The sequence below is a fragment of the Eurytemora carolleeae genome, unplaced genomic scaffold, assembly GCF_000591075.1.
Source record: "Eurytemora carolleeae unplaced genomic scaffold, Eaff_2.0 scaffold1497, whole genome shotgun sequence".
NCBI classification, from domain to species: domain Eukaryota; kingdom Metazoa; phylum Arthropoda; class Copepoda; order Calanoida; family Temoridae; genus Eurytemora; species Eurytemora carolleeae.
The window spans coordinates 46,160-72,971 of record NW_019397391.1 but is presented as its reverse complement, the minus strand read 5'-3'; the positions used below and the strand labels follow the sequence as shown (position 1 = coordinate 72,971).

At 33.2% G+C, this 26,812-nt stretch overlaps 2 protein-coding genes across 2 annotated transcripts; both read right to left on the bottom strand.

Moving 5' to 3' along the window:
• Nucleotides 1-2,649: 2,649 nt before the first annotated feature.
• Nucleotides 2,650-7,194, bottom strand: LOC111714052 (protein PLANT CADMIUM RESISTANCE 3). Its single transcript, XM_023489067.1, has 6 exons — nucleotides 7,165-7,194; nucleotides 5,973-6,046; nucleotides 5,638-5,725; nucleotides 5,435-5,501; nucleotides 4,182-4,241; nucleotides 2,650-2,776 (listed from the first exon to the last, which is right to left on the bottom strand). The coding sequence occupies exons 2-6, from the start codon at nucleotides 6,025-6,027 to the stop codon at nucleotides 2,756-2,758; spliced, it is 291 nt and encodes a 96-aa protein (XP_023344835.1). The 5' UTR covers nucleotides 6,028-6,046; nucleotides 7,165-7,194; the 3' UTR covers nucleotides 2,650-2,755.
• Nucleotides 7,195-11,015: 3,821 nt separating this feature from the next.
• Nucleotides 11,016-26,495, bottom strand: LOC111714051 (axin-1). Its single transcript, XM_023489065.1, has 21 exons — nucleotides 26,017-26,495; nucleotides 25,092-25,193; nucleotides 21,569-21,635; nucleotides 21,204-21,326; nucleotides 20,656-20,746; nucleotides 20,274-20,383; nucleotides 19,733-19,844; nucleotides 19,598-19,665; nucleotides 19,257-19,377; nucleotides 18,696-18,760; nucleotides 17,897-18,069; nucleotides 17,670-17,783; nucleotides 16,180-16,261; nucleotides 15,780-15,857; nucleotides 15,284-15,528; nucleotides 14,957-15,023; nucleotides 14,432-14,655; nucleotides 13,956-14,055; nucleotides 13,500-13,692; nucleotides 12,340-12,451; nucleotides 11,016-11,987 (listed from the first exon to the last, which is right to left on the bottom strand). Exons 1-21 carry the CDS (start codon nucleotides 26,319-26,321, stop codon nucleotides 11,870-11,872), a joined length of 2,670 nt encoding a protein of 889 aa, XP_023344833.1. The 5' UTR covers nucleotides 26,322-26,495; the 3' UTR covers nucleotides 11,016-11,869.
• Between the last annotated feature and the right edge of the window lie 317 nt (nucleotides 26,496-26,812).

The window sequence follows — 26,812 nt, the reverse complement described above, 5'->3', positions numbered from 1 at the left end:
ACCAGTTATCTTGGCTGCAGGATACACCTCTAAAAAAACCTTGATGGCAGCTGCTTCGATATCAACGATAAGATGGTTTGGACTGCATGCTGAATACCACTGTCTATCACAAGTTTTATCTGGGTCCAAAATTATCTGTAGGTTACTGTCTGCTTATTAGGTAGAACTCCAAAAGCACAGGTTAAAACCTTGCCCTAAGATGTGTTTCCAAACACAATATACACCTGGGCATAGGGAACAGGAGCTGTTGAGAAAGTTCCATCAGCATACCAAACTTTGGACTGTTTCAACAGGTCTATACCGACTGGACTCATAAAAAGCATAAATGTTGTATCACCATTCTCCACAGTGTCACCTGAGTAGCGAAGAAAACGCTCACCCCCAGCGGTCAACTTGTACTTCTCTGGAAGAAGTTCCACAGCTTCAGTAAAGGTCTGTGGTGTGACTGGATGCCCACCGTGAGCAACTCTTACCCTCTGTAAAGATCGTATAAATGCACTGGAAGTCTTTGGCATTAGCTGGCCACCCTGTTGCCTAAGATTATTGGCTATTTCTGCAAGAATTACTCTAGGAGGCAAAGCAGGGTTTTCTATTGCTTTATTCAATGCATCACATTCAGCTAACAGGAAGTTTATCTGAGCAATATCTGATGGATGGCTGTGCTTAGGCAAGTTTATCTTTACCATCTATGAAAGTTTTAGCCATGGCAGAACAATTCTGCCTTCTATATTCAAGACATCTCCAGTTCTGATAGACATCCTGTTTGTTTAGAGTAGAATAAATATAGTTTTTACCCCTCTTATTATTGAGCAGTCTCGCTGTCATGATGGACTTTGAAGAACTGATGAAAACTGCAATTTGCGAATTTTCCAAAAAATATTCCCGCATTTCATAGTCAAGTTACGCTCAGGAATTCATAATAAAAGCTATTTTTTAGTGTATTTTTATGTTATAGAGCAAATGACGTGTTTAGTCATAGAGCAGATTGAATATAGAGCAAATGACGTATAGAGTAAATGACGTATAGAGCAAATGACTTGATAGAGCAAATGGCCATAGAGAAAATGACCATAGAGCAAATGGAAATAGAGCGCCAAGGAAAAGGAGTAGAAGGACGGGGAGTAGAAGGAAGAAGAGTTGAAGGAAGGGGAGTAGAAGGAAGGGGAGTAGAAGGAAGGGAAGTAGGAGGGCAGGGAGTAGGAGCGCAGGGAGTAAGAGGGCAGGGAGTAGGAGGGCAGGCAGTATGAGGGCAGGGAGTACGATGGCGAGAGTAGGGGGGAAGGAGTGGGAAGACAGGTATTAGGAGGGCACATGAGGGCAGGGAATCGGAGGGCAGGAAGTATAGAAGGGCAGGGAGTAGGAGAGCAGGGAGTAGGAGGGCAGGGAGTAGGGGGGAAGGAGTAGGAGAGCAGGTAGTTGGAGGGCAGGGAGTTGGAGGACATTGAGTAGGAGGGCCGGGAGTAGGGCAGGGAGTAGGGGGGCAGGGAGTATTGGGGGCAAGGAGTAGGAGGACAGGGAGTTGGAGAGCAGGGAGTAGGAAGGCAGGGAGTAGGAAGGCATGGAGTAGGAGGGCAGACAGTAGGTGGTGTCTGCGCTATGAAATAGGTGGCGCGTGCTATGTATACAGAAATTCTTACATCTTTATCCACTTTTTATAATAATAATGACATGCTGTTTTACAAATACTGTTCCGCATTCAATTTTTCTTATAAAAACAATAAAAAAAATTATGTTTTTTTTAATTTTCGCAATTTTCCAATTATTCATAAATTAGAGATGATTTATTAAGAAAAAGTTCTTTGGTTCCATTTTCCAGATATTTTTCAGCTTTAATGAAGTTGGTTTCCATTATAAAAAATAGTTTCTAAATTGCACAAACCATGTAATTTTAGAACGTCGCAACCTGGAAGCTAAATTTAAATCAACATTTTCGAATTTAATTACGGCTCCTGCAGATACGAATATCTGTGCAGAATTTTGGGATCTTAAATCTACAATTCGACACAAATTCATCACAATGTGCATATGCCATTTCTTTTTTAAATCTTAGCCCTATGATTTTAAATCCACTTTTGTTTATCAACAAACGTTGCAATTAGGGTGAATATGTTCCACAGACATTTTAACAATTTTGACAAGAACATATTTTTCGAAATAAAACAACATTTTTTAAAAGTGAATAGCTGCCATTCCTGATTTCCAGATTTCAAAGGGTAAGCGCCTATCTGATACAATTGGTCCAAGTTTAAATTTTATCTTATATTCTTCATCATGAAAGTTTGCTATTTCTGAGGTCTGAGAGGTTTTCAGAGACCGGATCGACTTTGAAGTGTCGCAAAAGCCTTCTCCTTTGATTTTGCCTTACTAAGTCATCGACCCTATACATTTAAAGACTACAACGTGTTTGTTTCTAGCCTCTGTTTAATTGAGTAATTCTCCAAACCCTGACAGATTTTGAGAGTGTGCCCATTTTAGTTCAATGGGATGAGCCATGATTTCAGAATTCTGATCTCTTTCTATTCATTCAAATTTCTATTTGTTTTTATCTAAAGTTTTGCATTAGCAATCGTATTCATAATTAAGATAATTATCCATAAAGATAAGAATGTTTTATAAATGTCAATAAATTTTCCCTTATTAAAATTATCATATAATTGAAAATGTTTATTAAGTTTATCCAGTTCTTTGATTACAAATTACAATTTATGTAAGTGAATGAAGTTGTTTTTAACCAGAGAACATTTAAATCTTCTTCTTACTGTACCTCGTTGGCGGTCTGAAAAAAAAATTATCTATGAAATAAAAAAATTTGAAAAGTATTTCTGAGAAAATTTTCTGTTTTTTTTAAAGATATATAGATATAAAAAAATAATAGTTTTTTAGCATTTAGAGATTATTAACGTAAATTTAAGTCATCGGGCCCCCAAGTTAGAGAGCCAATTAAATATCTAACCGCTCACTGTATTTCCTTAAACTTCTTTGTAAGGAATTCTGATTTTAAAAGGCGGGTTAACTTTCTCGCAGGATGATTTATTTTTCTATTAAGAAGTTCACATGCAGTTCACGAATACGATATACTCATAGAGAATAGAATATATAGCGAGGAATTAAAAGAATCTCTCAGTATGAATTTTTTCAGTGTACAAATCATGTAAATGTTCACAAATTATATGCAGTAGAGTACATTAATACAGTATTTTCCCTAGACTATCCATTTCAATTTCGTATTTTTTAAACTGTTAAATAAACTTTATAATGAATTAGGTGAATAAAAACATCATTTGATTTATAGTTATAACGGAAAATCATCGTTTGTAAAGTGAAAGGCATAAGGTCTATGTGAAATGATCATTGGTCAATTATGAAACCAGCCTATTTCATAATTTGGGTTTCTTTTAACAATAATTTTAGATTTTCTATATAATGATATTCCAGGGCCCAACAGGTTATATAGCATAAATATGTGAAGTACACCTGCAGTATGGAAACAGAACAACAAAATGGCCGTTTTACACTTTTTTCCATTAAATTCCTCTCTATATATTCTATTCTCTATGGATATACTATATGATGTACTTTGCATAACATTCCTATTGAAGGAAGTAAAAGTTCAGTTCTAAGGCAGTATAGGGTCATTAGTCAGTACGCTCGTGATGTACTGTCAATAACCCTTCTGCCTTAGAACTGAACTTTGAACTGCAACATGTGAAGGCCTACAGAAAAGCATAAGTGAGTTAGAGCGGTAAAATCATTATCAAAGCCCAAGGGGTTGCGAAACTTCAAAGTCGACCCTGTCTTAAAAATTTATGAGACTTTTTATAAGCAGGCTAAATCTATGTGCTGTTGAAATCTCTTCTACGTTCCTTTCAAATTCCCTTTAAATTTCTCTTAAAATCCCATAAAATTCCCTTTATATTTTTAGATTCCCTTTTAGTTCCTTACCAATTTTCCCTTAATCAAATTTAATTTCCTAAACCTGACGCTTCGCATTATGAATTCTGTTACTTAAAATAGTCTTACTTTACACTATCTGGTTGCAAAGTTGTAGGGATTAATAAACCATCATTTATGGCGAGTTTTCAGATCCTTTCCTTTAACATTCTCTTTAAATTTTTAAATGACATGAAATTACTTTACTGGAAATTTCCTTGAAATTACTCGAATAAATTCTGAATTGTTACCTGAACACTCACACAGCAACCGCAACAGCAGGACAAGAAAGCGTCCTCAACTGTTGAACCCTAAATTGATTATTTTGAAATATAAGGAAAACTCAAAGAGATTTTTAACTAAACTTCTTACATATCAGAGAAAACTTAAAATAAACTCAACAAAGATCATGGTTCGAATATTATTTAAAAGAATGTGGAATAAATAAAAATTTAAAGTAAATTATAGAATTAAGATGTTAATGTATCTGATTAATGAATAAAAAAGAAAATTAGAAAAGAATTTCCAACTTTGTTAAATCTTTCAATGCTTCGTAATAAATCTCTTTTCTATACGTCATTTAAAACTCCTTTAAAGGGAGTGTTCGCGAAAAATGAAAGGGGGTATAGGCTTAATGCGATAAAAAAGCGCTTTTCATCGCTACTAATCTTACTTCTATCTGTTGCGTCTATAAGGAGAAAATTGTTAAAGTCGTCTCATACCGAAGAGCGTAGCGCCCATACAAATTGAGGAAGTTGGAACAAACGACTTAGACCGTAAAAAAATCAAATTGATATCAAACAAATCATTCAGATATTACAACCTATAGTCATCGATTATCTTTCGCCGCATTTGTATATATTTAATATTTTATACTAGTTTTGATTTTGTTTTTTAAAGTAATATTTAGCTAGTACAACTTGTTTTCGAACATTCCTGGAAAATATGAAAATGTCGTCTTCATTACCAAAAATCCTCGAAACAGGAATAAACGTTTTTATAAGTAACTCTCAGATCATAACAATTAAAACATATTATGAAAAATCAACTATATATAAATGTGGCGAAAGATTAAATTAAATTGATTTTTTTACGGTCTAAGTCGTATGTTGCAATTTTCTCAATTTGTATGGACGCCATGTTATTCGGTATGAGACGTCTTTGAACAATTTTCTCCTTATAGACGAAACAGATGGAAGTAAGATTAGAGGCGATCAAAAGCGCTTTTTTATCGCATTAAGCCTAACCCCCTTTCATTTTTCGCGAACACTCCCTTTAAGGGATTTTTATAGAAATCTATTAATAAGAAAATCGATGTGAAAATGTCAATTTTAGAAAACTCAAGAAAATAATGCTTACTCAAAGTTTATAACATTATCAATATTAATTGTATATGAATTTCTTTATCTTTATCAGGTGATTTCTAAAAAAACTCCGATAAAATTCAGGCTAACAAGAAATTAAACATTCTTTTCTTTACAATATATTATTTCTTATACTATACCTCAATTCCGTTCATTTCTCTCGCTTTATTTCGGAGCATGAATATAGGAATACACGGGGCAATGCAACTATAATAATAGAAATAGCAATACAGGGGGCGATGCAACTGTAATAGAAATAGAATTAAAAGGCAATGAACTATATATTACTATTATTAGAATTATCTCTCTCTCTTTACAATATATTTTTGAATAATTAAGTTACCTCAGTAAACAGCAAAGAATTCCACTCTCATCTAGTTTCTCAGCATTAGTATAAATCTGGACACAGGGACAACACCAACCCATACAACCTTAAAGAGACAGGTTGTTGTTATAGAAATATTATGGGTAAATACTGTATTCATTCAATCAAAATACGAGCTCAACAAAAAATGTTGGGAATAAATTTTTTTAACTGCATAAATTTACATATATTATATAACAAAAGCAAAACTATAGATTCATAATTATAAAAAGATCAAAATCAGAATCAGTTTACTCTCGATCGGGATCGAAATTTAAAAAAGCAGTTTTTTAGCAACTCAAGATTTGACTTACAGTTTCCCATGTCATGGGAGCAGTCAAATGTTCCATGTTTCCATTCTCCGCCCATTTTTTCGTTTTCTTAAGACCTAAAAAAGGTTTTATAGGGATTTATTTTAACAGATGGCTCCGCTAAACCCACTTAGTTTAATGTCATACAAGTTTTACAAAATTATTTTCCCTGAATGAATCTCTTTAAAAGTTAAAAAGTGCTAAAAAAACCTAATTTTTCCCACAGTTTCAAATTAGAAATCTGAAGTATGAAAGAAACTGAGCACTGGACACGTTTAAACTTTAAGTTCGTTTGCTAACACTTTATGATGAATTTACGGAAAGGACAGACTCAGTTAAGTATGAGCCATTAGTTTTATTACTTAAAATAGCGGAGTAGGGTATGATTTACTCTAAAAGGTGTTTAACATTGGCCAGGAATGGATTTCCTATGCAAAATTATGATGAAAAATTATAAACTTTTGAAATATCTTGTTCATTTCCCCCTGTGTACAGGGTTACACAAAAATATGAGACTTCAGAGACGACTGTGCAAAATTTTATTTTGTCTTTTTTTTAGGAAACTACATCTCTCAAATCGCGATATTTAAGAAGTTTAAAGGTCTCATAAAATACTTATCCTTAATGGGTGGTCCTGTTATAATAATCTGACTAGGGTTTCCACTTTCCAGGGAAAGAAAAATTCTGCGAAAAAATACGAAAAAATGCAAACTTTTTCGCGAAACTTTGCATTTTTTCGCGATAATGAATTAAGCGAAAATATGCAAAAACAATACGAAATTTCGCGAAAAAATGCGAAAATATCTCAGCGAAAAAAATCCGCGAAAACCATAATTGTTGCAACAATTAATTGCAACAAAAAAAACTTTTTTGAATTTCCTACTTTGAAGTTTGAGAAGTTAAATAATATCATAATTAATTCTTTCTCTTTCTTTCATTTTTTTTCTCAAATGTTCGCTTTTTTCCTCCGCGAAATTTTTTCACTTTTTTCGCGAAATTTCGCCTTTCTAATTTCGCATTTATTCGCAATACAGATTAAAGCAAAATTTCACGAATAAAAAACAAAAAAATTTGCATTTTGCGTGAGCGGACGAAATGCAAAAAAAAATCGGCGAGCATTTTCTTCTTTTCTCGCGAAAAATGTGAAATTTTCGCTAAACGATTTTCCCTATTCGCAGGAAATTCTAAATCTCACCTGGTGCTGGAGAATACAGTTGTTTACTGATATCTAGTTAGGAGTTAACCTTATCTATACTTTATACGTTTTTTCGGCCGCAAAATCACAAGGTTTCTGATAACAGAAAATGTCAATAAAGCAATTCTATGATTCATGACCTTTAACATACAAAAGTTTTTAATTTTTCACCAACCTCTAACTTCTGAGAAAAAAATATTATCAGAATTTTATTTTTATTTTGAAATATTTTCAAACACTTTTTTATCGTAACCTTTATGAATAATTTTAGCAAATATTTACAATGCATTACGCACTCGGTATCACTCTTAACTTTGTTATAAAATGGGATTTCCAACAATTTATGACCTCATAAAAAAACTTACTTAATATTTTTTAATTAATTTGTTTATTTCTCTTGTCGCACACCACTCACAATTTTCGAAATCCGTTGAAAACGTTTTCTAGAAAATAAAATATTATAAAATATGAACTATGCACAAATGTGACGAAAGATAATCAAAGACCAGAGGTTGTAATATCTGAATGATTTGTTTGAAATTAAATTGAATTTTTACGGTCTAAGTCGTATGTTGCAATTTTCTGAGTTTGTATGGGCGCTAAGTTATTCGGTTTGAGACGTCTTTAACAATTTTCTTCTTATAGACGCAACAGATAGAAGTAAGATTAGTACTGATCAAAAGCGCGTATTTATCGCATTAAGCCTTTATCCCGTTTCATTTTTCGCGAATACTCCCTTTAAGTCTCTATCATCTCCATCCACCTGAGGAATATGAGATGAAGCAAGAGATTGAGATCGTGTTTTTCTCTTTCTCTGCGGAGTAGAAAGAGTTTAATGCTCCTCTTTGATCTATCACATTAATTACACGGACAATCTTGGGCATTTTTCGGAGTACTCCTTGGGCTGGGGGGTTTTCAGGGCCCTCTCCTTTGTCAGAGAAGTACTACTCAGGGACTTCACCCCAGGCTGGATTGTCCTCAGGGACCTCTCCTCTGGCTGGGATGTTCTACGAAACCTCTCTCCAGGCTGGATGGTTCACAAGGACGTCTCATCAGACTGGGGGGATCTTAGGACCTCTCCACAGGCTGGTGGGTTCTTAGGGACCACTCACTAGACTGGGGGGATCCTATGGACCTATCAACAGGAAGGGGGTTCTTGGGGACCTCTCCGTAGACTGGGGGGATCTTCGGGACCTCTCAACAGGGTGGGGGGTTCTTGGGGACCTCTCTTTTTACTGGTGGTTTCTCTAGGACCCGTCCTCGGAACTTGACAGGGACTTGGGGATCTTCTAAAATCCAACCCGGGACTCTGGATTCTCCTGGTAGTTCACAACTGTAAAGAGGGACTCTTGGGACCTTACCTTAGACTGGTGGGTTTCCTGGGGCCCGGATAAGGATTGAGAGAAAGGTTTAAATTGTCTCCTCTTTCTCCTCTTGTTGGGCGGGATCTGGAAAAGGTAAAGAATTATTTCCCTTCTCGACACCATAGCTTCAGCTCAATAGAATCTCCAGTCCTTACAGCTCCCTGGTACATAGCAAGGACCTGTTGTATCAAGGCTCATGTTGGTATACTTGTAAGGTACTGAATAGGCAGGGTGGCTGTTTCCAACATTTCAGCTGCAGATGCTGATAGGGCAATCCCTAGTTGCTGGGGGGCCAACACAGCGGCAGGTATTAGGCGCAGCACAGTAGAGTGATCCTCAATTAAAAAATGAGTCAATATGCTCATGTGTGTATTATTAGATAAGTGAACAATCCCTTTAAAATGATGAAATTGTATTTGTTTTGTTTCTGATGCATTCGTTGAATTGGAATTGAATAAATTACAAATGAATATGGTGACTGTTAGATTAGATTTCAATAGTTTATAAACACAAGGACGAAAAATACACGGAGTAGTTTAAACCTTGATTTCAATTTATATATGTATTGTATATGCTGTAATGGAGTTCAAAGTACGTATTTTTAACAAAGAATCTTAGATCATGGTTGGAATCAATTAGCTCTGTATATGGGAACTCTGTTGGGTGTTTACATAAACTAAAACTCCTTTTTTTTTAAATTCACAAACGAATGTAACAGATTCTTTAGAATTGATATTTGTGCTTTTATGAATAGTTAAAATGTATTTATATGTTAGTATTTTTTGTGAACATCCTGTGAACACTGTGTATTTTGAAGTATTTAAGAAAGAAAACTAAAGATATTTATGTCGTCTTCGTCAATCTTAATTTGAGAGTTATACATTTGATATTATGACTTCTTAAGATCGCAATAATATAAAAAAGTGTAAACATCGAGAAATGATTTATGACTTCAAAACTTTCCAAAATGTTGGCAACCTTCTTTACATATGTAATTCTGGTAATTGCAAACTTCTTCAAAGTTTTTCATATTGGTGTTTTCTAACATCAGATGAAATCTCCTGAAATAAAACGCCGACATTTTGAACACTAAAAGGTAGACCACGTCCATATTTTGGATTTAAAATAATATTTGTATATCAATTTAATGTTTATTTTATATAAAGTATAAATAATAACTATGACTACCATGTCCTTACTTCTAATAAAAGGACAGGGATTACTTGAATTGATACATCAGCAGCAACTAGATTACTAATTTTCTCGAAAATTGGCCCCAGCAGTAATTTTTTAACTTACACTCATTTATGCCCCCAACTCTTAAAGCAACCTCAAAGTCCACTTTAACATTTTTCAATACAAGGATTCTTTTTTTTGACCCCTTTCTTAAAAAAATGGCCCCAAATTGGATTTTTAAAATTATACTCGCACATTCTTTTCCAAATTGCCCCATCACACTTAAATTTGCCCCCTTTTTTAGAATGCTACAAATATTTATGATTTGCACCTAAAATTAGCTTATTTTTATCCCCAAATCTATACAAAAAAAAACAAGACATTCGTATATATATATGTTGTCTATAGCCGGCCAAACGGCTTGACTAAATGGACTGAAATTTTTTGTGGTCACTCATAGGTGACTTAAAGGCAAAAAATCGAAATAATTTCTTTCTACATTTCTTTCCACGGGCAACGCCGGGCCCTTCAGCTAGTGTTAAATAAATACACCCTTGAAATTAAGAAGTTTCACGCCCAGCTAAAAAATAACATTTTGATTAAAAAAAGCCCCTTCATATACTTTAACAATGCCCTTAAAACAAAGATTTAAGATTTCCCCAAAATAAAAATTGACCCCAAAAAATAAATTGCCTTGAAAAATAGATTTAAGATTTTTCCCACACAAATTTGCCTCAAACTGAAAAGATTTTGCCCCCCAATATAAAAATTTAGCCCCAAAATATCCTGAATTGGTACGGTAGTTTTTTCATGGTTGAGTATAATGCACCTTTCCCCTGCCCCCCCCCCCCCGGTATTATTTGCCTTCCCCCCCCACCTTGCTCAATATCTAGTTGCTACATAGAGTGGGACTTGGGAGATCTCGACTGTTAAATTGTTTGCTTCAGACCCAGAAACATATTGCTAACAATATCGATTTTTTGTATGTTTTCAATGTTAGCAAAAGGAATTATAAGAATTTTATTTTGGGTGTTTTGGAAGCCTTCAATTGAAACAATGGACTTTTTTTCCGCTAAGGTTGCGTTGATTATTAAAATTTTTGTTTAAACTATCTCACTTATTAATACAGTCCCTTTGCCATAAAATTTTAATGGTATATTATTCCCATTACTGCTCCTGGGTTTAAAATATATTTATTTTTAACAATGCCAATTATGCGCACTGAATAAAACAAACTATAGTCATGCTGATTTTTATGACGCCCATTAATAAAAAAAAATTTAAAAAAATGTTTTTTACAAATAAACCAAAGAGCTTGATAAAGATTTATTTTTCATAAAAATTCAATAATTCATAAAAATAGGAAAACACATTTAAGTATAAAAGTGTACAATTAAATTGGATTTCATTATACTGTTTGTCAGCCAAGGAGGAGAAGGACGTGAACCGAGTATTGAAAGGAAGACATGTACTGAATGTATATTCGCGTGCTCCGCAGTTTATCACAGAATTTCTTTCAAATATTTAAAGATTCACAACCATAGAAATTCTTAACCGGCCATCTTGCCAAATTTGTCAATTAATATGCTAGGAAAATATAAAATTTACGAATTTTCAAGTCACTATGTTTTAGTGTTTTCTGAAAGAATAACTCAGGAATCAAATTTGTCTTCGTCAAACCTTGAGCTTTTCTGACGGTCTAGAGCTAGAGCTATCGTTGATAAAGAATAATCCAATATTTTGGCGTTTCCTTAGCGCCACTTTGATCCTTTACTAGAATCAAGATAAGCTAAACTCCATTTATAAAATGGATACTCTTAAACTCCATTATTGATGTCAACTTGGACTTCATTATTTTCAACAGCCTGGAGAGTTAAGGGAGAAACAATTTCTAGTTTTTATTGCAACAATCGAATATTCGTTTATTGGAGAGGAGCTTAGCTTGATAGAAGATTTGTTGTAAAATTTCCACCAAACTTCATTCATGAGGAATCTATTGAAGAATCCATTGATTGAAAGTTTTGAATGATAGAATTTTTCTAGGACTCCCATCAATATTGGTTCATCTAAACAGAGGACTTTCTAATAAAGAAGGATCTGCAATAGATGACCCATCTGAACTCCATTAAAATTTGAAGATTTTCTAACCCAAAGCTCCTCTCGTTCTACTCCATTATCCTACACTGAACCAACACCTTCCCCTCCCAAAGAGGAACAAGACTGGTATCCTCCGTCTCCTCCTCGTAGCAGGCCTCACCATCCACCTCGGTCTTGAAATAAAACCTAAAAAATTTTTAAAATGAGAACAAAGATCACAAAAAATAAGATAGGATTTTTTAAATTCTATTTTGTTAGGGTGTTGGCCGGGGATAAAAAAAGAAAATATTTAACAAGTATGATCTAAGACGGGAACTTTTGTGTTAAATACTCATGATCACTTTCGCTTGATCTCGATATCCACGTTAAATTTGGGGTTAAATGCTTATCTCGTTAATTTCATTAAACTCTTTAAGGATTCAATTACACTGTGGGATATCGAATAAAGATTAAACAGATTAACAAAGGATCCAAATCAAAGTTGATCTTAATATCCCAAATACAATTCCCAGCTTAGTTAACGTGATATCTACAATACCTAAATACCCCTTTCTTTGGTAGGAGATCTTTGACTGCTTTTAGAGTGACGGCCCGAGATGGGATCTTGATACGGTAAGGCATAGGTTCACGTTCATGGCTGAAGGTGTAAACTAAAAAAAATCAATCAATATATTGATTCAAAACATTATATACTTGCCTCAATCTTAGTTTTTTAAGCTCTATGATATATCAAATTTTATACTATTTGAGTAATAATTATTTTTGGTTTGAAATATCAGAGGTGTCTACATGATTAGGTTTCAAAGATATAAGAATAAGAAAATTAGCGTTTAAATCGAGTTACTTTTGTATTAAAAAATAATATGCTTGTATTAGATGCATGAAAAAGGGATCGACTATTGAATGATATGTGGTATTTTAAGATCATGTTACAGGATTAAACAGCTTTAAAATAAAAATACTATTTAAAATATTACTAATAGAAATTCATCTGCCATCATCTTCGTTTTAAAGAATTAGATATTTCTATAAAAGATAAGCATTGCAAGAATTATAATATAAATGTAGGATAAATAAGATAAAAATATTGAGCGGATAGATGAACACAAAAAAAATATAGGAGGGTGAAATATTGTATCCCACTGCATGAAGAATGTAAAAATATGTATATTAATAAATATGTTAATTTAAAGTAGCTGTAAGGTAAGCGTATTTTAAGGTGACAATCCATGCAAAGATGGCAATGCCCGATTTACAATGATACCCTTAAGTCAAAAAAATCTTAATCGATCTGGTCAAGTATGATTTAAATCTCCATTACTATTATTATTAACAATCAACCTATAGGCAAAGAACCATGAACTGTAGGCTATAATACAATGAAAACAGGGTTGAGCTCCTCCACTTGCCCTGGTCTATATGAAATCTAGAAGACCTATTTTATTAGGATTCTGTTTTTTTCTGTGTATGCCAGGTATATGTTTTTTAAATTGAATATTTTTATTTAGGGGTTCTCTGCCAAAGTGATCTGAGCATTTCATGCTAATGAGACATTATGAAGAAATTCACAGAAATAAACACTTTCAGAGTCAGAACAAGGACGTCATCTTCCACAATTATGTTGAGATTAAGGTTTCAAGGGTTCCCGTTGTGAATCGGACATGGCAATCTTTGCGTGGAGGGTCACTTTGAAATTACCTGCAACAGTAAACTCTGTCCCGGTTGCAGCGGAGGATTTCCGTAAGGTTGAATTATTGCTTTGGGACAGCTGCTGTTGTTGTGGCGGGACACCCATGTGAGTTGAATTATGTCCCAAATGGGTTGAATTATGTCCTACCATCATTAATCTACGTTTTGCCTCCTCCAGCTGCATAGGTGTCGGCTGTTGTGGCTAAACAAATATGCATTTTATTAATCTAATAACACAAATTTTTTGATTATTTCAGTTAAAATAAACGCTAAAAATAAATACGAAAACTCTATTTGATTAAAAAAAGCCGTAAAAGTTTTAGGTAAAAATTATTTAAAAGAGAGAAAATACTTGCTAGCTACAGGGCAATTTATTATCCACCTTTCAGGAAAGGGGCGGGGGGAGGAATCCTTGAAAATATACCCCTTAGTGAATATGAAGATAAGTAATTTTGTTTTCTCTACCTGATACTGATACTGTGGTTGACCAGGATGGTGACCAGCCCAGCTGGTTGACATTCTTTCCTGGGACTGGGACCGATGAGCAGGCTTAGGTCGAGATGATCTAGTTTTAAATTAAATTATTTTAAAAATATCTTTATTATAAATGATTAAAGGATTGTCAACTGACTTAAAAGTTACACCTTCATCTGAGAAACGATGGTTGTCTAAGTTATAATGGGGAAAAATGGGATTTTAAAGTAAAAACGAGCGAGAACACGTTTAACTTGATCCTAGTCAAGATTTGAAAAAACTTACGTTCTTTAAAGTATTAAAAGTGATACAACTGTAAAATGTAAGTTGCTTCGGGGACTCATTGATCAAAGGAGCTCGAACAATTAAGTAGCAATTACATAAATAAAATAAAAAAATAATCTATCCCTCAGACAAATTTGATCTAGAATTTTTAAATATATTATTAACTGTTTTTAATATTTTACCTGGGTGAAGTTTTATTAGCTCCCCTGCTAGACTGAGACTTTTGATCAGGTTGACCAGCATGCCGGGCTACCTCCTGCATCCATTCCATCACCCGGCTAGTGTTACCATCACCCGGTCTTCCTGGCTCCACTCTCACTCCTAAACAAGGTCGAACAGGTTCACCCCTCACCCCTCCTACACTCTGGCGACCTGTCACACGGTCAACCTCGTAGTAAGCAAGATCCTTAAATAAATCATAATTAGATTTGAACTTTTTGTCAAATAATTATTAATTTTTCAATTGCAAATAGCAAAAATTAGTTGAATTAACATAAAAAATCTGACATAACATAATTAAGATTAACTTTGCAATCCTATCAATAAAAGCAACTCTAATTCTTAATAATTTTTATAAAATAAACTAATCAAACTTTTAAAATAAAAATAATTAAATAATCCTTAAAAACCGGCTTACTTCACAACATGACATTTTCCCATAAGATAGATTTCATATTTTATAATATTTTGCCAAATATGGAAGTTACCTGGTGATAAACTTGATGTCCTGAAACCCTTCTCACTTGAGATCTATTCCCTCTACTGGGCAGCGTTCTGGAATCAATGAATCCATTGAGAATGATGACATTTTTGTCCAATATGCGATTATTGATTATGTTTCAATCTAAGAATACTCCCCCATTTTGAGGTTATAATGATAAAAAACCAACATATAAGACTGATTTGGTCCATTTTGAAGTTGAAATGATATTAACTAACCTATAAGACTGAATTGGTCTATTTTGAAGTTGAATTGATGGATAAAAACCAACCTATGAGGCTGAATTTGTTCATTTTCAAAAAGAAAAACTAACCTATGAGGCTGCATGGGTCCTAAAGATGAGCTCATGACTTGAGATTTACCACGTCGATACCCGCCGCCAGGGGAGAGAGGTCTACCCGCCGGATCCCCGGGAGATCTTAGCGGAGTCTTATCCTTCCAGATCCTGAGAACATGTTGATCCAGGATAGATTGATCCGACTCCTCCAGGTCGGGTTCAGGGAGTACCTGGAGACTAACATTCTCCCCCAGGATATTTGCTATACTTCTACTGGAATCCTAGAACAAGATAATATTAACACATGGATTAGGAAATAAATAGAAATGAAAATTGGAGACTAAATGAATTAACAAATGTTTAAAAAGAGTGAATTAATTAATAAATAATACATTAGTATAGTGGGCAATACGTAGACCAATTATTGCAATTATGATGGGATGAATGAATATTTTGTAAAAAATTAACATAAATAAAATGAAATTAATACAAAATTATTAAATGAATGATTACATAACGATTACAAAAATACCTGTGAAATGATTGACCGAGAATCTTCAGAGGCAAGTTTTCTATTTAACTTCTCGTTTGATTCTTGTTCTCTTTTTACCTGATTAGTAAACTTATTAAAATTAATTAACTTTGTTTATGCGATGAACAGAAATAAAAGTTCAGCAAATGTACACGCAAAAATGTTTTTTTTTTTTCGCTATTAGGGATTTTATAAGTTTGTAAATGTTAAGTCGACGATCTTTGAACGAATTCCTTCGCAGCAGTCCTAAAACGTCCGATCTTTATGTACCATACATACAATGAGACCAAGAGTCAAACTTGTTATGTACAACTGATGATTGTAGTGTAGAAGATTTGTAAATATTGAAGAATACATCGTATAAAACAACAATGTCCAAATAAATAAGTTTCTAAATTACCTTTTCAAGCTTCTGCGTAAGGATTTTTGCAAATTCAGCAGGAGGAAGTTGATTCGTAGCTTCAGGGGGTACACGGGCCGTTCTACAAAATTAAAAGATATTGCGTTGAGTTCATTAATAAATTTGATGGGAGAGAGACCTAATTATAATGAAAAAATGGCGGTCTGTTTTTTATTACTTATTTTTAACGTTGTCTACTCATATTATGAAGTATTTTCCCGAGAAGCGGTGCAGAGTTTGTTCACTTGTCATCCGTAAAGTACGATAAAAACTGTAGTTCCTAGCTTGCTATAAAAATTAATAATCAATAAAACCGTATTGCGCGAATATGGATCCCTGTGTGAGGGTAGCCTAGTCGAGAGGTTAATCCTGGACCTCCCCAACCTTCTCTTTGATCTATCCAGCCAGCCTCGAGTCAGCCTCCATTCTTCCTTTAATCTATCCCCCCCCCCGGATCCAAATATCCCCCTCCTTTAGAACCAGGTCCTTTGATGTTTTCAGTCTGAGTTTACTACTTCTAGTATATGGATATTGGAGTACAGGGTGAACCTGAACCATTTTCTATCGGTGGTCAAGCTACCACTGCCACATATTAAAATTTAAGAACCCCAAAATATACGGGGTCAGAACTCTTGTTCAAGATATAGCACTAATCTACAACGCTTGATCTCGATTTCCACAGTGGTAACAATTATGGAACGATTAGGTGTTCAACACGTGAAACCAGCTGTCTAATGTTTTCGCAGTCTCTCATTGACCTTTTGAGATATTCAGAATAAATCCACTTAACCCTTCGTACGACAAAAGATAAGTATAAATGTTTGATTTAAAGACTAACCACATTTGAGCTCTGATTAAGGTTTATTAAAGTTATCAAATTCATAACCTTGTTGTTCAAATTCGACAAAAAACTAATGAGAAGCCATGAGGAAAGGGGTTCCTTAGCATATTGGAGAAATTTACTTGCATCTTAATTTCACTCTGCACTAAGAATATTGAAAGATGCTAATTTTTATTTAGCTCTGAATAAGCATAGATTTTAAATAAACTAAATTTTACAGATTTGACATTTGTAGATATCAGTTGTCATCAATAATTAATATTTGTTTTCCCACGGTATCCAGCAATTATGTCTTAGTTCATTAACAGGAGAAATGTGTTAAAACTTGTCAGCGTCTAAATAAACTTAAACTGTACAGTGATATCATTTTCTTCCATATATGTGTGTATTGTTAAATGTAATTGTAAACAGATAATTATTTCATAATCCTCCTTCTTTAAAGTCAGTAGATTAATAACAACTATACGGCGCAACTACATATTTTGTTAGGGAAGGGTATAATTAAATGTAAAGACTGAGTTGCGCACTGGTTCAGGTTTAACAAACTAAAATTAAAACTTAAAGGAGAAGGGAAACATTTCGTCCAATGTCATAACTTTTATTTATTTCAACCTATCTCAAAAATAAATTTTGACTTTTAATAACTAACCTAGGAATAAATGCTTGCTGACTATGCGAGGTTTGTGTATTTTCCCTGTTATGTCTGGACTGTTCATGGGCTTTACGTAGCTGTCTTCTTATATGCTTCTTAGAGGTGATTTGTCTAAACATCAAATAAAATTTGTATTCTGGTTATACGTTAAACTAAAGATTTAGATATTTTAATGGATTTTTTTATTTTAAGATTAAAATTTATTTTTTACTTTAATTGTCTACCTGTATGAATAATGGGATGAGCTTTCAGTGAAAGATGACATATTATCATCTGTTGTGTGCGCGTCCGAGCTTAGGCTTTGTAGCTCCGAGTCCTGACGCGACACAGGATTGTACGCAGAATTGTACGCATGGTAAGGGGCAGGGACCCTATTAGACTGCAGATATATTCCAGCCTAAAAATATAATAAATAACAATCATAACTTACTTTCAAAACATATTCTTTTATCTTCAATAGAATAAATTCAAATTAAATAAATTTTGTTTAAGACATAGGGGGTAATTAGGCCATTGTGGGGGTTGGGGGAGGGGACTCCTTCACCCAATGGGCCATTATAGCAGTTCTTAAGATCCGGATCCGTTGGATTTGCAACATTAAGGCTTCCTGGATCGGATCCGGATCCAAAAGTCAAAATATCAATAGGAAACTGCAAAAAAAAACTTTACACTATGAAAACTCAAATCTGAACTGTTAAAAACGAAAGATTATAAAAAAATTCTTATCGCTCAAGTTTGAGCATACAAATACGCGAAAAAGGTAAATTCATTTTTTTTGTTCAGTGCGGACCCAAGATCCGCATCAAAAAAAGGATCATAAGCACTGCAATTTAGTTTGCATGTAAAGTAAAAATCCTTTTTAACTTCCCTTGTCTAGCTTGCAAAATGTCACGAACCATCAAATGTTTGTAATCATTTATATTACAAGTAGAAACCTTTAATCATTCAGAATTTTTGCGTTATGAGTTACAAAGTTTTAATAAACAATATCATAACTTAGCAGTTTTTATCTGATAAAACTACCTGAGCTTCTGGTTTAACAGCATGTCTTCTCCTCTGGGTCATCATAAGAGATTGCGATGTTAATCCTGAAACGAATTAACAATTAGAGTTTGAGGGCCTGAATATAAATGAATATGAGCACGTTTACGTAGTGAGAGAGCTTAGGAACTTGTTTGTATATAACAAACAAAAATGTCGACTGAAAATTGAAATAAATGGCCTTTTGTAAGCAGACAAAATATGTCGTCATCCTCAAACTACATCATGTAGTGCAGTGTAGTGTAGTGTAGTGTAGTGTAGTGTAGTGTAGTGTAGTGTAGTGTAGTGTAGTGTAGTGTAGTGTAGTGTAGTGTAGTGCCGAGTGCCGAGTGCCGAGTGCTGAGGTGTCCTGTGAGGTGTACTGAGAGGTGTACTGTGAGGTGTACTGTGATGTGTACTGTGATGTGTACTGTGAGGTGTACTGTGAGGTGTACTGTGAGGTGTACTGTGAGGTGTACTGTGAGGTGTACTGTGAGGTGTTCTATTCTGTGTACTAATTATTAATATTACTCCAAAAGATCAGATTGAATTGAAAACAATTACCTAAAAAACTGGCAGACATAGGTCTATCGTCGGTTAAATCCAACTCGCTGTGCTCGTGAAGGGTTGGAAGCGCAGACATACTTTGTACCATCTGGAGGCAGGGCTCAAGCTCCTCGATACTCTAAAATAAAGTTCAATATTTTGAGAAAACAATCAATCTTCTACCAAGTTTGAACATTATCTTACAAAACCATGTTTTCAGTTAAACATTTCTTAAGTTAAGAATATTTTTCTTACAACATCAAATAATTTGTTAAAAAGTTTAAACAATTAAGAAAATGCTATATTTTTGAAAGAAAATTACACATTTTCCTCCGGAACATGTATAACATTTGTCTTACCGTATTGTTATAAGCTGTAGTATTATGTCCTTTCATAGGAGTAATATGACTACTCCCTTCTGAGATACCTAAACATTAACCAAATATGATTTTTTTCAGCTTTAAGACCCTTACAGTACAACAATCGTCACTTACCACTAGTTGAATCACTTGTTGTATCTGCTTGTACATTTAAGTGTGTCGGTACATGAAGTGAACTGTGGGCACTCACAGGAAGTACACGAGAGCCTATTTTATTCCGCTCACCCTGTAAATAGTACAAAGTCAAAACCGAAAATAACCAATTTTTAAAAATTTGACATTAAACAAAACATTTTTATTCTTTACCTTAATTACTTTATTTTAAAACTTTTTAATATAATTAATAACAATCAATTTTCATGGCAATTAAATTCTAGATTAATAAACGTTCAATTTATTTCCAAAATTAGAGAAATTAATATAATTTTTTTACCCGAATCATAAAAAGGTTATTAATCTATTTAGTTACAAATATAATTCAAACAAAAAGCATGGAGTTACAGAAAAGGTTTTTAATCTTTGGGTGAAAATAGAACGTCATATAATATTCCCCCCTCCCCCCAAAATTAAGGCAAATTCAATAGTAAATCAAATCAAATATGTTCCAGTCACTTTGCAAAAAATGCTTTACAATAAAATCATTTCCCTGTTTTACCTCTAAAGGAACAGAGAAATGTCCTGAATCGTCATGAAGAACTCCCTTCCCTGATACTGAGGAGGAGGTGGAGTGGGAGCCAGAACATTTAGCTGAATAATCAGATTCACCTAAAATAACAAAAATCATGGAATCCGAGTCATCGCATAAAAAACGAGTGGAATAAGGGTTTCCTAGAAAGTGTCGCTTTTCTACGACTCACAGGAGCAAAAATCGGCCAACATTTGTCCTGCTTTAGATAGAATAACGCCATTTTCTTTAAACGCGTTCATCGTTTAATAAATTGTACCGTTGTGAATGGTCGTTAAGGTTAATAAGAAACAATTACTTTAAAACTTTCATCCCCCCCTTCTCTTCCCCTTTAGTGAAGGTATATCCTGACCTATCTGCATATTCTGAACGTAGTTTAAGTAAGCTTCACTTGCTAGAAAATTTCTATAGGTTGTCCTTGTCATCCTCTCTTCAACCTCAACCTAAAATATATTAGTTTAAGCAGAACCAACTTCCTAGGGTATATCTATATTTTCCAAAACATAATTTTACAAATCATCATATTTTTTTGGTGAAATTTTGCTTGAAAAAATTGTGCGGTCAACAACCTTTAAATTAGCTAATACTGACAATTCCTTCAATGGATTATCATTGTATACCAGAGGTTCATGGACTAAGATACTATTTGTGACAGATTTATAGACTAAGATACTATTTTGTGGCATATTTATAGACTAAGATACTATTTTGTGGCATATTTATAGACTAAGATAATATTTTCGGCAGATTTATAGACTAAGATACGATTTGAGGCGGATTTGATAGACTAAGATACTATTTGAGGCAGATTTGATAGACTAAGATACTATTTGTGGCAGATTTTACAATGTTCACCCCGATTAATCTTGAATGAACCCCTCTGATGTGAACTAACAATACCTGAGCTGCGTCAAATATATCCTGATGTACATCATCCTTGGCTGCAATCTTGTCCTGAATCTCTTTCCGGGTTCCCTCAAGGATCGGAACTACTTTGCTACGCAGAAACTTTCGGTTTATTACCTAAACAAATAAAAAAGTTAATCGAAATATCAGTTACGAGCTTACAGCATGAAGCAAGGATTAAACTTTAAAAGTTGAATTTAAGAAATTGTTGGTTCATTTTCCATACTCCATTCAACTTTTTAAACAAAATCTTGTGCTGGTAAAATTGAAACATATTAGATGGCAGTACTTGATTAATTGACGGACAAATTAGGAATTTAAAAAAGAAACGAGTAAAATCTTGGTTAAAAATTACTCACCTTAACTAGTTGGAAGATTTTTTCTCTATTATCTAACGGTAGTTTTTTAAGACCCTGGCACGCAAACCTGAATATAAAATATTCGTAAAATAGTTTTTAGGCAAAAACTAGAATTGCTATTTCTTGGATGGGAGGTAAGACAATGTAAACATTTTAATTTCATTAACAATGTTACAAACCTCTTCTTTGTTGCACAATTAGCATTTGAAGCATAAAAAATAAAAGTTGTCAAATATAAAAATTTACCCCTTTTAGTTACGTTGTTATTCGACAACTACTTCATATTCCAGAGGAAACAAAGCTGATTAACAACCAGACAACTACTTTTGCTTTTAAAAATCCAATAAATAATCGGAAGGAAATGATAGATCAAACTCGAAACTAGAATTAGAGCCATCAATAAACCACAAACCAACAATAATTCAAATTATTTACAATCTAACTGGCTAGAAATACAAAATACGATGACTTGAACTACAAATAATAATAAATATCTATAAAAAAAGAATTACTTATAGTCCCAGTCAATCTTTTCTTTGATATTTGATAGATTACTGACAAATAAAACTTAAATAGTTTACTGTAGTAGATCAAAGCAGATTGAGTTGATTAACTTCAGAAATCAGTGTAGACTCGTAGAGTAGTAAACAACTTTTTAAATCAGTAGTTTGATTAACAACTTTAGTAATCAGTAGTTTGATCAACAATTTGAGTAATCAGTAGTTTAATTAACAACCTGAATAATCAGTAGTTTGATTGACAACTTTAGTAATCAGTAGTTTGATTAACAACTTGAGTAATCAGTAGTAGTTTGATTAACAACTTTAGTAATCAGAGTAGTTTGATTTACAACTTGAGTAATCAGTAGTTTGATTAACAACTTGAGTAATCAGTAGTTTGATTAACAACTTGAGTAGTCAGTAGTTTGATTAACAACTTTAGTATTCAGTAGTTTGATTAACAATTTGAGTAATCAGTAGTTTAATTAACAACCTGAGTAATCATTAGTTTGATTGACAACTTTAGTAATCAATAGTTTGATTAACAACTTTAGTGATCAGTGCTTTGATTAACAACTTGAGTAATCAGTAGTTTGATTAACAACTTGAGTAATCAGTAGTTTGATTAACAACTTCAGTAATGAGTAGTTTGATCAACAACTTTAGTAATCAGTAGTTTGATTAACAACTTTAGTAATCAGTAGTTTGATTAACAACTTTAGTAATCAGTAGTTTGATTAACAACTTTAGTAATCCGTAGTTTGATTAACAGCTTTAGTAATCACTAACCAGTAGTTTGATCAACAACATAAGTTATCAGTAGATTGATTAAAAACTTTAGTGACCAGTAGTTTGATAACGACTTTAATAATGAGTAGAGTAATTAACAACTTGAGTAATAAGTAGAGTGATTAGAGACCTAAGTAAACAGTAGATTAACAACTTATGTAATTAGTAGGCAGACAACCCATCATTCAAAAGTGATTAACTCCTAGGGTAAACAGTAGTGATTAAAACTTGATTAAAGCAAACGTGTTGAGTAATCAATTAAGTGATTGGTAACTTGAATTTCATTAATCAAAGAAAATAGAATCAAGAGATTCTATTTACAGAAAAGGTTCATTATGCTCATTTAAACCAATCCAACCATCTTTTTATATCCTTCAGATTGACATAGTATTCAAGAGCTCAAGAAACAAATCATTAATACATAGGACATTAGTTATAAAACTAACAAGAAGCCCATTTCTAACACTAAGTGTTAGAAATGGGCACAAATTAAAAGACTGGGGTTTCAGGATCCCGGGCCACATTTTATTAAGAATTACAAGGACAACAATTTCGAATTTAAACTATTTTCTTAAATCAAAATTATAAAAGGAGTTCTTTTTTTAATTAAAACCCTTGACCGTTTTCAAGACAACATATCCTGAATTTGAATCATTGTCCACAATGGACCAAATTGACCACCAGGATCAAAGTTGTGACACTTAAACCTTAAATTATTTTTTTCTTACTTACATATATGTAGGATGTTCAAAAAAATGTTTTTAAAATCTGCACTAGGTGTTAACATGATATTTTGACATTTGAAAAATATCTAATTGCAATATTTACTACGGATATATAAATGGTAAAAATTAAAAACTGCAGAGAGGAACAAAATTCAGTTATTGTTTGATAACAAAGTCATACTCCATTTTAGTATTTCTAATGATGATTTGTTTAAACTATACTGTATGGTTTTGCTGATTTTCGGTGGATTTTCTGTCATATTTTCGCGGATTTTTACGAATTTAGAAGAATATTCTACAGAAATACTAACAATTTTAATCACCTTTTAATCATAAAATTAAGATACTTAACACGCAGTGCAGATTTTAAATGCAATATTTTATGATAACATAGGGGTAGACATGCAAGCTTTAAAGGGTTTTAACAAGTGCCATGACTTTGAACCTGGCGGTCACTCTGGTCTATGCAGTGTAAGTCGCGTTTGAGACGAAACCCACTTTTCAGTTTTTGAGTAAAATCCACAATTCAAAACAAAACTCATTTTTATAACTTGCAAAAAAGTAAAAATTATTCTATGAAGCCTAAATTAACTGCTGAATTATTTTGAATCTAAGTTTTCACATTTTATTTGTTAAATAAGAGAATAAAGTTTATTTAGTTTCCTTCAATTTAAACAATCAATTTCCCGTATTTCTAGTTAAATCTATCTATAAATTTGGCTTGTCTGTCTGTTTGTTTGTATCCAATAAACGTCAAAACGGCTGAACCGATCGGGCCCACATTTTTTGTGGGACATTACGTGCCCACAGGGAAGGTTTATAAATGATAAAAATTTCAAATATTTGTCTCCATAAAAATTCGATCTTCATTAAAGTTTTGAAAATTTTGAACATCCGCGCAATATTTTGTGAAAATCCGCGAATTATTTTTGTTTTGTATTACGATGTACACAAAGAGAACATGTTCACAATTAATTTAGAAGATGGGCGCTTCGCGCCCTATAAGGCTAGTATATATACATTGCAAGAACAAGATAAAATTTATATTTTGATTTCTAAAATGCCGTAATGTTTTTTTTTATTATAAAAGAACAAAATGTTTTTATTTTCTATTTTGTCTATATTTTACCTTATCAAAAATTATTGTTTTGTGACTACGTGCGTAAACAGTTGAAAATTGACAATATGAATTCGAGCAAATGTCTCACGACACGAGCTGTAATGTGGTAATTTCTTCAAAATAGGGATATGTTCAAAAATGAAAAGAATTATAAAAACTAATTCTCACCACTTATTATTAGTTTAAAGTTAACATTTCTTGTTTCAATAAATATTTTTGGCCATTTCTTATAAATTTATGGTGTAGTTTGTTTAACTTGGCTTAAATTTAAAGATAATACGCTTGAAAAAGATAACTTTCCAGTTTTAGCCCATTTCTAACATTCAGTAGAAATGGGCCAAGTGTTAGTTTTAGAACTAATTTCCCTTGTAATATTAAAATCTTCTTACCAGAAATCTAGAAGCTCTCCACAGTTTTCAGTATTAAGATAACTTTTGTATAATTCTACACCGTCCGGATCCCCCAGTAGGTTACTCAAGTTCTCCGCCCATCTTAACAAGAAAGGCGTGTCAATACTCAAGTTTAGTTTTTGAACATCATTAAAAAAAAGGAATAAAAATTCCAATGAACATACAAGCATAATTGAAACAATGAAAAAGACAAAGAAAAAGAACGAAAGGAAATTAGATAGGCGAAAATGCGGATATCAAATAAACTTTAAAATAAAGATACTGTGTTTTTTTTAAAGAGATTACTCCGGCAATAAATTCATAAAACGTTAAATTATAATTCAAACGCATTTTGTCGGTATTTTACTGATGTCATTCACACGTTTTATCTACTTAAAAGAGTAAATATTTATTTTTAGATAAGACAATCTCCACTCTTAAATATATAATCGTGTACCAAGTACGTAGTACATAATCGTGTACCCAGTACATTAGTTTGAAATTATTAATACAGGGTGTACCACAAAACATGACAGTTGGTAAATAGTTTTAAATGTCTTCTGCCATATGCACAGACTGTAATTATTAAATTCCTGCCAAGAGTGCTGCTTTTCGAACAAGAAATATTCTTAGGAGTTCTAGTTAGTTAGAAGTTTTTTGTTTCATTTCTTCAAATTTAGAGAGAATAAGAATTTACAAAAAAATCGAAGACGAACTTTTCATGTGTAAAGAATTTTACTATTATATGACTGCTATTAATTTCTTTTTGTTCTCTCTTTGGTATTAAACATTAAACAAATTATGACAGACATTTAAAACTATTTACCTTACCAACTGTCATCATTCGTAGGACACCCTGTCGTACACTTAAATCAGGTAGAATCAGTGCATGGATGTACATTGTACAATGTACATATTACGTTACCTGACATATGCAGGCGTAGAATTGTTAGAATTAGATTCACTAAACGGCGGAGTGATATCCGCCGAACCTTCCGGTTCAAATCCTCGTTCTCTCGTCTCAAATCCCGCCGTCTCCGACGGTTTCGGAGATGGTGACATTATTTTCGGTTTAATACTTTCCAAACTTATTTCACTACGGCCCATAACAGGGGCGTGGGCCACCTCTCTAAAAACAGCGGACCCTTTCTCACTTCCAACTGCAGGGGGCCTGGCACCAACCAGCAAACTTTCAACGTTTTGGTTTATAATTTGACTGGAAGGTTTCATTGTGTAAATTTAATTAATTTTCTACCATAAACTGGTAGAAAATTCATTTGATCACTGTAGAGTCACTATTTATTTTACTGTAGATTCTGAAGAGCAGTCTTCACAAGAATCTGACTCCATTTTTCCAGGATTTCGGGAGAGATATCTTTAGTTCTGAAAACCAAAGAATATATTATTTTACAAAACGGCCTAAATAGGTTAAAAATGAATTAAATGTTTAAAAGATTATCTAGGGTATGAAGTATGGCCAAATTGTTGCAGTTTTCTTACATTTTAAGTTTAGATGGAATCTGAGGGATTAATGAAGAATCAGTATTAAATATAGTATTCAATACAACAATACACGTACAACTACGGTAAATGGACTTGAGAGGGAGAATACATAAATTGTGCATTAATTGAAATGTTTATGAGCATGAGAAAGATTAAAAATTCACTAAATCAACAGGGTAGGAAAGATTAAAGATTTACTAGATCTACAGGGTGAAGAG